At 47.0% G+C, this 13,247-nt stretch overlaps 1 protein-coding gene across 1 annotated transcript in view; it reads right to left on the bottom strand.

The window, feature by feature from the left end:
• LOC119092713 (arrestin domain-containing protein 2) overlaps window positions 1-13,247 on the bottom strand; it is a gene marked incomplete at its 5' end in the record, with an annotated part of 95,320 nt that overhangs the window by 21,635 nt on the left and 60,438 nt on the right. Inside the window, 1 exon segment of the mRNA XM_037215690.1 lies at window positions 7,187-7,282. Coding sequence (XP_037071585.1) covers window positions 7,187-7,282 — 96 coding nt within the window.

The raw sequence follows: 13,247 nt of genomic DNA on the forward strand, positions 1-13,247 counted from the left end.
GCTCAGCCATTCATCCGCGCTGCGCCAGACTCTAAATTTCTGCATGCCTCGCTGCGCAATGGGACGTTCCGGTCTGCCCTCCGCGACAGCAGGGTCTGAGGGCGCGGTCGTGCTGCCGCCCAAGCACTCACGGCTCGGGCCGCGACATGGGGTGACAGACTCGCTCTCCAGGGGACCGCGCGGCCCAGGCCATCGCGACACAACGCGCTAATGGAACGGCTGGGAATGGCACCTGACGTCACGGTTGTGATACATTATCATTTGCGACACAGGAGTTTCACTTCGCAGGTATTCCTAGTCGCATGTGGGTGGCCGCGGCTCTGTTTTCTTCACTCTCATTGCTGAACTGGTTTCGACTGCAGCAAGCCTGCAGTATGCCCGATCTGCCTGTCATTCATAGCTCATTTTGGTGCGACCGGCGATCGTGGCTTCGGCGTAGCTCACTTGGGGGAGCGATTTCCTCTCTGTTGGGAGAGCGATCTCCCCTCAGCTGGGGAAGCGATCTCCTCACGAACGAGCGCACGGTTCCTGTAGGCCTCGGGTCCTAATTCCCGTCCTAGTGTTATTCGCTCCCGGCCCGGCCAAGTCTTGCCCCACGGATATCGACGTGAGTGGTGCTGACGTTGGTGACATTATATGTTGTTATATGTCGTTGTGTCGTTATGTGTATGTGTGTTATGTATGTATGTGTATGTGTGTCGTTGATGTAATGTGTCGTTAAATTATAATCAGACCACATCATTGAAAGGATTGTAGAAAAAGTGCCTACTAAAGTGCATCAGTTGTGTCATACAGTGAACACGCGTCGTCCTTGTTGCTTAGACACCCGTCCATTTCCGTCTAGCTTGAAAATATGTCACGATTTTTTGTCAGTGGGAAGGAAGACTGCAGACAGATGCATACATGCACATATATAAATGGCAGTAGTAGTGTAGGGTTTGGAGGGTCGCTGTAGTTATTAGGGGCTTGATAGCGTTGATAGCGTTTCATTAACGAACACGCGCTATGTGTAATGAACATACATACGCACATATCATCACATACATTTTAGTGCATATGGAGAGTAGGGCTTACTCGCAGTATTATTAGTTGCACACCACAGGAGATAAAACATTGATTTATTTAACACCTTGATGACTTTCAGAGGTAAAGAAGCGTCCAAGTGCCCACGAACGTGGCAGACTGATACCAACGCCCGCCCTTAATGAAAGGAGATTGAAACACCCATTGCTCGGAGTGACATTTCACATATTCTTTCACCACATGTCGATTGCGACGAAATTGGCCACATCACAACACTGAAAGAGGAAAATATGCCTGAGGGGTCTAGGTCTTTTTTCAGTACTGTCGTATGGACAATCTGCGGGCACAGCCCACTGCCTCCCAATTTTTTGAAAGATCATTTTAGCACTGTTTTCAATATGGTCCTCATCCTTACTACGCTGTGTCCTCAGCGTAAACAATTCACCTCTCACTGAAGACTTAAACTCATGATAGGAACCTTATATGTCGTCATGTAACCATCCAGCTGAGTTTGTGCACCAGCTTTGCCTTTAAGGGGACCGAAGTAAGTTATTTGATCCACCAATGCAAGTTTCAATGTTCATTCATATTGACAAAAAAGGAGTGGTGATTTTATCAATTTTAGCCAATTAATGACGTACTTATCTTTGTGCATAACTCCGTCCTCTTCAGCGTGGCGCGCCTTGCCTTAGACTGCGCGACCATGGCATTGAGCATTGTCAATCATCTGGGTCTGGCGTATCTCAAATTGTCAAACGGGATCTTGGCGGCGTCGAAACCGGCCTATATTCTAAAGAGATTTGTGAACAGAAATGTCTCTAAACTTGGTTCTCGATATCGCTGGAATCTCGTCCGTTTGACTCTAGGTCGAGATTGTCGTGTTTTGCGTTGCGCTTGGCAACTGGCAATTCTGCGAGACGAAATCAAGGGTGGACCCAGGGAAAAGGGCGCAATCGGGCCATGCCTCCTCAAGATGGTCAAAGTCTTGCAAGAAATGGCATCTCTAAAGTCTAGACTTCGAAGAAAGCAGAATAACTTGTACTAAATGGGGTTTGTTTTGGAACACCCGCATAAAGGAAGGCAAAATCTGTTGAGTTGTGAAAAGTCAGGTCACCATTTGACCTTTTGCTCACAAGCTGGTGTTGGTCCCCTAAGACGGCGTTTTGCATTCGCCCTCAGGTGAAATGCACCAGCCCTTGCATCTACGATGATCATCAAACACTGTTTAACCCTGGGGTGCAGCTTCCTGTTCTGGAGAAAGCCCCCTTATAAGGAGCATCTGGTAATATGTGCGAGACGTAATGTTGACAGCTACAAATTCCAGGTAAACACGTAAGAGGTTAGCCTGAATTTGTGACTCACGGTCCATTACATCCATGTCAAACCAATTTGGCGTTGTGTAATCGCATGAGGAACGCCATTCGTTTACTTAGAGCCCTCCATTAGTCGTTATGGCAACAGTCCGACCTCTCCTCCAGCCGGCTGGGTAATGCTCTGAACACTGCAATGACAGCGACCTGTACCTACATCACCTGAAGTCTGTGGCTGTCCAGGTGTCGCCGAGAAGGGTGGAGGTCACCGAGAACGCAAAACACCTGTGCTGAAAGGCAATGACATGACATCTTCAGACGTTGTCTCAACAGCTAAAACAAGGTCCGTTTTTCATCACTAAAATGTCACCGGCAAGTGTGATAAACAGCTTCAAGTGACAGGTAGGCGTCATCTGTAGCTGGTGACACTAATGTGCGACCAGCTACCACGAAAGGAGACCTGAGGAGGACATGCATTCCAATTTTACCAACATTGGCTTTATCCCCTTCAATTATTCCCGTCGAATTCACGTTTTTCATGTTTTCCCATCAACATGTCATTTTCAGATTAGGTTACCTCAAATTTGACCACCGCCCCCCCCCCCCCCTACACAGGTTGTTTCCAGTTTGGCCCACCCAATCCAAGTTTGCTCCACCCTATCTATGAAATGTGGTTACACCCACGAGAGGAGATGTTAGTCGAACAAAATACGTCGTCAATGGAGGTATACATCTGGCATCACACCTCACAAACACTTTAGTAGCAACAAAATCCGTCAGTGCGGCAGGTGAACGCAACCAGGCAGAGAAAAACCACGTTGAAATGCAAAAGTTCCGGCTTTAAAATATGCCAGAGCATACTGTCATGCTGGCATATAGCAGCGTACTCCGAGGTCACTGCATGCACGGATCCAGACGTTTTATCACATATATTCAGCTATTTAAGTTTATAAAATAGTTCACAACAATGTTCGAAATATATAGATTAAAAAAATATTAATCAAACGTTTTGGTCTCTTAGAGCCATAACTTGGTAATCATTCAAGATATTAACTTTGTACGCACGCTTGCAGCAGGAGTTCGCAAATTTCACACATATATATATATATATATATATATATATATATATATACGTATATACAGTGATAAATATGCATATATATGTACGCATACGTCTTGGTTTATAAACATATGTGCTAAATTTCCAAGATGTTCAGCGGCATTCTAAATTCAATGCTCGAGCCTGGAGGTGAAGTCAGATTAACGTGCAAACTGCAGTCAACGAGAAAGGCCTCTTCTGAAGACATGTGAAAAAGTGATGCGTAAAAACGTTCCGAAAACTTTGCGTTGATATCACCGCCCATCTTTTTGCGCAAGTCTGACGCAAAAACGCCAGGGGGTGGTAAACTTTTCAACCTTAGTGAATGGCCGATTAGTGGCCTAGGGACCGATTTTCGTCATCGCGTGTTCTCAGGCTGTGCGTAGCCGCCTGGCGCCGAGCTGTGTTGGCGGCGTATTAGTGCTCGTCCACCCTCATTCTGCTGACGGGCTGGCCGGCACATATCCTTCCTTGACCCCACATGGCGGTCGAGGTCTGGCCGGCGCCTCTGGTAGGCTGGACGCCGGTCTTTGTGCCGTTCCGCCGCCCGCCGGAGAACACGCCAGAATTGTGGAGCACCGGTAAGTCCGTGTTATTACAGTATATGTTAATCCTGGATTTCGTAGTTCGACGTTTTGACTAGGCACGTGATGTTGATGGCCTTGATCCCGCATTCAGGATTTCAGAATTCCCGTGATTCTCTCCAGTTATCCACGCCCTCCCCCCCCCCCCCCTCTAAGGATTTTTGAGGATACCTCTCTGGTATGTTTGTAATTGCGCCTACATTTTCAGTAGCCTATGGATGAACTATTCCCGTGTTTTGACAAGAGAAAAGTATTCCTGGCTTCCCTGGTTTTGGAGCAGTGGTGGTTTTTTAGGAACACTGCACGGCGATCTACGGCCGGCGCGGGCGGCAGGCCGCAACAACCGATACCGCGGAACACTCGCGATGGGTCGGCACTGTTACATTAACAAGGTTAAACATCATCAACATGCCCTCAAAACGCATGCAAACATACGCCATTGTACTCAGAATTAAGCAAGGAACAAGTCTCTTCAAGTTTGAGTCTCCATAAGGTCTCGTTGATATGATGTGAAGCTAAAAGTGCGATTTTCTAAAAAAATTCGATCTTTGACCTGCCATGATGGGGTCAATTATTGAATGATGAAAAGATGAAAAACATGAATGCTGATACCAAGTGCGAGATCCTGTTGGGGTCAATCCACTGATGTTTTCCGCTAGGCTATATCTTCCGTATTTTGGAAACGCCTGGGGGTGGGGTTGCATCACCCCACCCCCTCCCCCTCCACCAGACGCGTTACGAAAAGCGGCGACTTAAGGAGAGGGTTAAAGACAGGTCAGACGATGTGTATCTTTAGGAGACAGGCGTAATTTCTTATTTTTGGTGGTCCGTTCGAAACTTTGTATGCTACGCTTTAATGATGTCATTCGTAGACCAAAAACATGGCAAACCGAAATCCGATATTGACCGATTCGGTTTTCATGTGGTCATCGATGAAATTTTCGTCATTTTTTAGAACTAAATTTGAAATATTTTAGATGTTGAGGCATTTTCATTAAAATTGGATGAAAAAGTGATCAATCGGGTGTAACATTTCAACTCAACCAGCAAGTATTATGACTTATGCACATGCTTCAAGTACCACACTGATGGATCACAATATCCAGCGAAGCAAAGCAGCATGATGTAGTACATCCCCAAACATAACTTGGAGCTCAGCAGACGTCATGTGAATAACAATCTCAGCTTGACTGTACCATCACTGATGGACATGGCACTGTATGAGAGATAAATAAGTGCATAAGACGCTACAAAGTTCAATCAAACTTCCGATTTAAACCAGTGGTTATTGCTGAGCATTCTCACATACGAATAAGAGATGTGAGCAGGCTTTGGCATTTGGAAATGCATTCAACATCCTGAATTAAAATAAACAACACAATATCCTCCAAGTTTCTCAGGCTACGGAAAGCTCAGCATGACGGCTAAAACACACCAACCAGCCCTTAAAACACGTTAAGCTTCCATTATGCTAAGCCTGTCTCGACGTTTTAGCAGAATGTTGTCATATAGTCACAAGGCCAAGCATCGTGCAGAGTGTTTCAGTGGGACACTTTCGAAGTAGGTTGTACCACGTGTGGGTAAACCCCTACAACAACACAGAGTCATCCGTTGAAGCCCTTCCCATCCCCAAACCAGAACGCTGAAAAGAAAAACAGCATTCCAGGTACACATCCTCTACTGACACCGAATAGTCCAACCCCATAAATGCACAATTTCACACCCAACTTAACCTTTTAACCGAGAGCACCTCGTACGCACCTGTTGGTCACCACTTACTGTTGAGCTCACATACAGCACATCGTGTGGCGAATATCAATTTCTTTCCTTCTTTTCCGTTACTTTATTTTTGTTTTTTGCTAACAAGCTCACGAAATATAGCCAAGCAAGTATTAGTTGTCACGTCTGTTACCATATCACATCAATAATTCCTGTTTCCATTGATAAAGTATGCACCGCTTGGGAAATGCTGCTAGCATGTTGTAACTGGTGCGATTATGGCGCATTTATTGCAAGGACAGCTACCGGCACGGTTTAGGTATTATATATGGCCTTGCCACAAGGGAATTTTTCACGGTTTATCCTGTTGTTAAAAGATCCGTGAAGCACGCCAAATATCGCGGACAGATATCTACAAAGCCAAGAGAAATAGGTATGTCGGGTGCCTGGTGACAAGTCAAAGCCTCGAACATTTTGTTTTCTCCCTCCTGTATCTGTCAGCTTTCTTCACTCTTCCACTCACTTCACTCTCCAGTACACTCAATGCACTGGAGTTGGTCATGACAACGCCGTGCTGTTCTGTGTCATTAACGAATGCTGTAGAAGCAGCATTCGTCTCCTTAGGGTGCATGTGCTATACAGGTCATGATTCGTGGAATTAAATTAAATTCATTTAACACGAGGACCCGATACTACATCTTCTGAGTCGTCAGGTCTGATCATTGGGCACTCTAGTCCTGGGCATCTTACTGCGCAGAAGCGTCTGCTGTTTTTGTGTACGGATCAAGCAGTTAAATACCTGAGAGAAATATCTCTCATTACTTGAATATATGTAAAACTGCCCAGAAAATCATTTTCAGTGGGTGTTTGCCAAGTAGCCAATCGCTTTGCCTTTCCTTGGCCATGATCGTGAGAATCAGGACCCAGACAAATTTTGTTCCGCACATAATACCTGATATTTTGTGAGATCCTGGCCAATGTGTTTTGGCATTTCGGAAACAGCTATTAAAAGCAACGCTAAAGCACATTAAATGGTTTCAAAAATCGGTGAGTTTTTGGACCCAGAACTAAGCGGTAATTTTTTGCACAACATGCCCGGTGCGGTTCAAGACAACACGTCGTGCGCATCCGTATCGGTTCGGACACAATTTTCCAATTGGTCACATCTGACAAGAGAACGGCTGTCATTTTCAGTGTGCCGATGCAAAACAAGGTCAAAGCTTATCTATTCGTCGACGTTTCAATCAGTTCGATAATCATTTTCCAGGCAAAACAAATCAACTTTGAACTCGCAGTCAAACGTCGTATGTAAAGGTCCGTCCCTCTTCACATCTCCGTGAAATCCAAGCCTGACACTTTTGAAGTGAACTGCATGACCGGCTTCTGGTTGGTGAGACCCGTGATCCGTGATCTAGTGATCTGATCCGTTAGCAGCTCGAGGGAACACTCACCAGATACTGTTCGTCCATGCAGTCGATGTGTGGGCCGATGATGGTGAAGTACTTCATCCCTTGAGGCGGTGACGCGTATGGAATATCTATCGTTACCTGAAACAAATCGATGCGTGGTCAAGTAAAGGATATTGCGGTTCGGCACGTAGGTGCGCGTGCTAACTCACTATGCATCACCCAGTTATGTTCCATCATATTGGCAATGGTGACATGCCTCAGCGAAATGAGATGTCGTTTCCATCGGCTGGGCAAACTTCCAAGAAAAGAAAACTTGATGACAATCATCTGCGCGCAGAGAAGACCTCCACAACAGCAATGTCACGCTTAACGCGCCCTTTGTTCGCTCAGTTATACGCACCCCTCGCCCTCCCGCGATGTTTTATTCTAAATCCCTGTATTCAATGTGCATAAATGCTCCAAGAAGCATTTACAAAGCACAGCACATATATCCCATGTATATGTACGCAACATACCATACTTACATGCATGCATGCCAACACTTCTGATAAAATTATCCTCGGGGATTGTGCCACAGGGGCATGAATTGCTGCACCATCCGCGCAGCAACACTCCCAGCATGGTGGGTCGACCGTCGTTTGGGGCCCTGACACTGCTAAATTTTGACAGCCGTATTTGAGCAATATGCATAAAGCTGTAACTGAAATACGGAGTAGATACGGGGTGATTGTGTCCACTCTTCCAGGCGATCTTCTCACGTCACCGGAAAGTAAGTTAGCTTGACGAAAGCGGGGTTCATGCAGGAGGTTTTGTCGATCTGATTGATGCGAATATGAAGAAGGAGGGAACAGCCGCAGTACCTGTAGATAAACCATTTATACGGTGAAAGGCGGACGAGCGTGGCTGGACTAGTGCCCCCCTCCCCCCCCCCCCCCCTGTGCAATGCTAAACAATCGTTTGAAAATTGTCTATGACAGAGCATTACATTTCAACACATTTTTGCATCGGTTTCGCCTCTTCCTGATCACCCGAAACGATGAAACATTTCCTTACAAGAAGACCGGCCCGCCTTCCGAACTTCCGGGACATGGCATCGATCGAGCGCCTCCCGCCGAGTGTCCACCCGTCCCTTCCACGACCCGGCGCGGTGTCACCTCACGGCCTGCTTGGTACGCATAGCGGGCCGCCGCGGCCCGTCGGGTAAACAGCCGTTCTCATCTGATGGCGGCGGGGGGCGCCCGGCGGCGTGGCGAGTCTTCGCCGCACTGCGCCGCGTTCGCCGCGTGTCAGCACCCCGTCACACACGCCTTTCCGGCCAGCTGCCGGCCGCCGCGTGCCGTTGCGACGTGATAATGTGACGTGAAGGAAATGATGGTGATTAAATGGACGATGTGATGGAAGGAGAGGATGATGGAATGCCGTGATGTGAAGGCATGCCGCCACACCAGAATTCGATCGTAGACAGTAAACTGGCTTGATAAATTCCCTCGCACGCTGGGGAATGCTGGCATTTAGCTTAGACTGGTAACGATTTGCGCAATTAGCTCTTGTTTTTAGTCAGTAAGAAGTGATATATTACACGTGCATATGTAATAATGTTGGCAAACATAGCGAGCAAGTGAGTGTCATTTCAAAATAGAGAAAGAAGTATCATCACAAGGACGAACATAACTGATGACTTTTTCCATGTACCTAGTCATCACACATCGCTAGAGTTCAAAAACACGTATCTGAGCCTGAGCCCGAGTCCTGATGTCTTGAGTCTGAGTCCAAGTTTTGACTCCATCATTGTTATATCATATGAATCCGGGTCTAAGTTCTAATGGACAGCTTTTGCGACACATGACATTCAGGCTCATTCTGAGTCCTTCATAGAATCCTGGTCTGGGTCCTAAAGTCGTTACCTCCCATCAATCTGTTTTTCAATGGTCGCGCAACCCAAAATGGTTTTAATACAACGTGCCAGTGGTAGAGGTTGTCCAAGATTATTCTAACAGGGTTATTTTATGCCTATTGTCGGCGACAAATTCCTTAGCAGCCCATTCTTTGTTTATAGCATTAGGTGAAGTCATCACTCTCTCCCATAAAATACCAAAATTTTCTCATAATTCACCAAGCGTCATTGTTTCAAACAGCGCACCTAACATTTTATCCTAGTTTATTTAGCGTTTAAAATTTTGTCATCAACTTCTTCGCTTTTTATCGGAGATAAACAACAAAGTTTTTCTTAAGCCGGCACGCCTAAAAATGCAAGAAACGCAACGTGGCTCGGATAGAGCGAAGCTGAGGCGTGGCCTGACATCACAGCAAGGCCCCGCCAACCTATCTGCATGTCAGCGGGCACTGGACCTGACCCCGACTCCGTGCGAGCTTTGGAGCTACTGCTTATGGACCAGTTGACGTTCATGGGCCTTAAAATGGCGTCTGTCGTCAGAAACCATGCTCAGGGATGCACAACAACTTTGTTTACACCCCTGTGTGTGCAAAGGAGTGTCATTCGTTCCGTGTGAAAGATCCCTTAAGCCGGTTAGCAAACACATTTGGCTCTGACCGGGTCGCCTGTTTGCTGGCGATCAGTTCGGGCTTTGATCGCGTGCTCGCTGGTACTTGTTTGCTTGGCGACTCGCATGTCTCACAGGCTTTCCCCAGGGACGCGGCCAGAAGTCACATTTCACTATTGTTTGTTTCTTTGATAATAAAATAGCAAAAGCTCTGTCGAGACTGATGCCATTTTCCGAAGCAGCCCGGCGAATCATACGTGGTTATGTTAAGCAGGCCGCCTGAAATGCTGGGAGGGTTTCTCAGCACGCCAGTAATCGCTGCCTGACGCGTGGCACTACCTTCTCAGGACATCCCACATGCACTGACTGCGTCAGCGGCATGTCATGAAATCAATACCGTCGCCATCGGTTCCATCCGTTGGATTATTTATGTGCCACTTTCAGGCCAAGGACTATCGCTGCATCAATAACGAAACGACTGAGGCATGATGTTATCACTACCCCGTCAATGTCTCAGTTATTTGTCAGGAGACTCTTGCGCGAAATGGCTTGACTGCACCACACAAATCGTCTGTCTACAATCCTACGCTGATATTTTATTCAGTGGATTGAGAAAAAAACACAAACACCCCAGGCCACGCATAGCTAGCAGTAAATGCCATCTCTATGCTGACGTAAAACAAATTGCCAACCATTTGGTTTTAGTGGCATTGTGCCATGATCTCACTAGAGACACGACAAGGGGGTTCGGGCTCCTCTGGTATAGTAGATGTGAGAAGTCAAGGTTAAGCATTTTTAGGCGTAAATATTTTCACACATACACACATACACACACACACACACACACACACACACACACACACACACACACACACACACACACACACACACACACACACACACACACACACACACACACACACACACACACACACACACACACACACACGCACACGCACACACACACACACACACACACACACACATTGCGTTCTTCGGTGGTGGTGACATATTTTTGTGTTGTTCAGCAGGCACTGATTCAGCACTCAAAACGAGACATTACCTTAAAAGCCGAAGCTATCCGGGGCGACCGACAAGAGCCTGCAGAGAGGAAGTGCCTAGCCGGCAGAACATGCGCGTTGTTTACACACTCGCTAACAAGGAGACCATCAACAAAAACAATGCAAATATATTCCTTAAATGAAAATGCCCTGGTCGAGTTGACCCTGACTGGGGAACAAGGGGCCTGTTGTTAACGGTTTGGTCTCCCAGATCAAATATCCTGTCCCACTTAGTATCAGTTTATCCTCCTCCCCCTCCGCTTAACGTTGACGACTCTTTGGTGAAGTCCAAGTCTAGCTAAGCCCCTATTTTTAGCATTGTGTGTGCCTGCACTTCTTATTCATTCTGTGAACGCGACGCACGGAGCATTGGAGCCAAGCGAGACGCTGCAGACCTACAAAGCAGCGCCACGCTCAGAGCTGATTCAAAGTTTCCAGAGGTCTGTCCCAATAAGCGAAAGTTATGTAACGTTGCCCAACACGATGCGACTCGAGCAAGCACTGGTCGGCTGGGTGCTGGTTCGTAACCAGGTGTCCTTCAGACGAATCCGTGCCTCGACAGTCAGCAATGTATGTCACGTAACTAAATGTTAGCCAGTGCCCCGACCTAAAATTCGCTTATGTACTAACCTTAAACGTGATAGAGGAGGGGCTGGGTTCCTTAGCAGAGACGGTTTCAAGACAGAAACATGAGACAGTACTGTAAACCTTATTCCTCGTAGACCAACAAGGCGAGTGTAGAGATAGGTGAATTAATATTTCGGGCACATGCCTTTATCGAAATGAATGGCGGTAGTACTGCTGACATACTATTGGTACTCGTTTCGATAAAGTCACCTAGCCAAACTATCAACGCATCCATTTCTCCTCTCTCATAGTTAATCCATGAGGAATGAGGCACTTCGACCTTATCTATATGCATAATTTGCCTCGCAAATGTACTTAACAACTCACGACAGAAAATATCGATACAATATGAAAATAAGTGCCTTGTTCATGAACACGTGTTGCACGGCACAGCAAAAAGATGCCACCTAGATCACCTTGTTGTGATGTAGAAAGGGGTTCGTATAAGGTTGGGTTATTTTATCAGAAGGTGACATGTACAATTTTAGCACCGCCAAAATCGCGTGCTTCACAGCGATTATTATTGGTGGCGTTGACAATCGCGTTCCGTATTCACGCTGAGCAGATTTTTTACCTATAGCTCTTCTTTCCCTCTCTGGTATGCCGAAGTGACGAGGGGTATCAGTAAAGTCCGATTACGTAGCTCGTAAGCGATGTCGCCGAGCAGCGCTATTTGCCCGAACATAAGACAGCGGAACAGACCCATTTGCTGATCGGGAAATCATCGCGCCCGTGGTCCGGAGCCAGACCGATTCATCGACCGTGGTCCGCGCAACGTGATCACCTGCTGGTCTCGTAATGGCCACCGCCGTGGTCCGAGCCAGACCTGTATCGACCCTGAGGCGACGGAACGTGAGCAGAACACAGATCCGCCGCACGTCGGACCTTTCGGCCGAAGCAAAGCGTGCCCCTGACGGATCTGAGGGAGACGGGTCTACGGGACGGGTCTCCTGACAGATCTGAGGGAGACGGGTGTACGGGACGCGTCTCCTGACGGATCTGAGGGAGACGGGTGTACAAGACGGGTCTCCTGACGGATCTGAGGGAGACGGGTGGACGGGACGGGTCTCCTGACGGATCTGAGGGAGACGGGTCTACGGGACGGGTCTCCAAAGCTCAATGCTGGAGCGATTGGCGCATAACCAAAGAATCGCTGTTCTTTACTTCTCCATGTGGATGTTTGGCCGTGCTCTTATACTGGACTACAATCGGCTTCAATGATTCCAAATGGCAGGAAGTCAAGGCATTTATTTCGCAGGTGATCACAATGCTGGTTTTGGTGTATTGGTCCGTAGCCTCTCTGTTTGCAGTGAGATAACGTTGTGCTGAGGCAAACGTTACCGACACGGCCGAAAACTGCACATGTTGTCTGAAGACAGATCAATGCTTTTAGATTTTGAAACCGACAGCCAAAATGTTCACTATGAGATGCGCCGTGGTTATTCACTGGCGATCTAAGAAACAGGGTGACTTTGGCAGACGTCAAACATATACTAAAGCGAACTTACATAATGTATTTGTTTGTTAAAAACACATGCTTTGGCCCTACGAGACTGATTAAAAATGTCGTCACTAGGTGCGTTAAATGTTAATATCATGCAGTTTTGAAAAATGGCAACCTTGCGTAAAATCAAAGGTCAGGAAGCTAGACGTGTTTAGACTAGCTCTGAGACGACAAAAAAATTGTCACGAAACATTCACCATTCCATTCATCTGCGCGATAACTATCAGTTAGAAAGTTTTTCGCATTATCCCCCTTTTAAGCGGACTTAAATCTGACCTGAAACATGACGTGGGTATGCTATCCATTGAGACCGCTGGCGTCGTCCACTGGGCGAAATGAGCATCTCGGAGTAGCCAACGATGCTTTTTGGAGGACGCGTCGGACGAACACGCTCGAGCTGGTTCAAACCA

Source organism: Pollicipes pollicipes, unplaced genomic scaffold (assembly GCF_011947565.3).
Source record: "Pollicipes pollicipes isolate AB1234 unplaced genomic scaffold, Ppol_2.1 Scaffold_3447;HRSCAF=4054_pilon_pilon_pilon, whole genome shotgun sequence".
Taxonomy (NCBI): domain Eukaryota; kingdom Metazoa; phylum Arthropoda; class Thecostraca; order Pollicipedomorpha; family Pollicipedidae; genus Pollicipes; species Pollicipes pollicipes.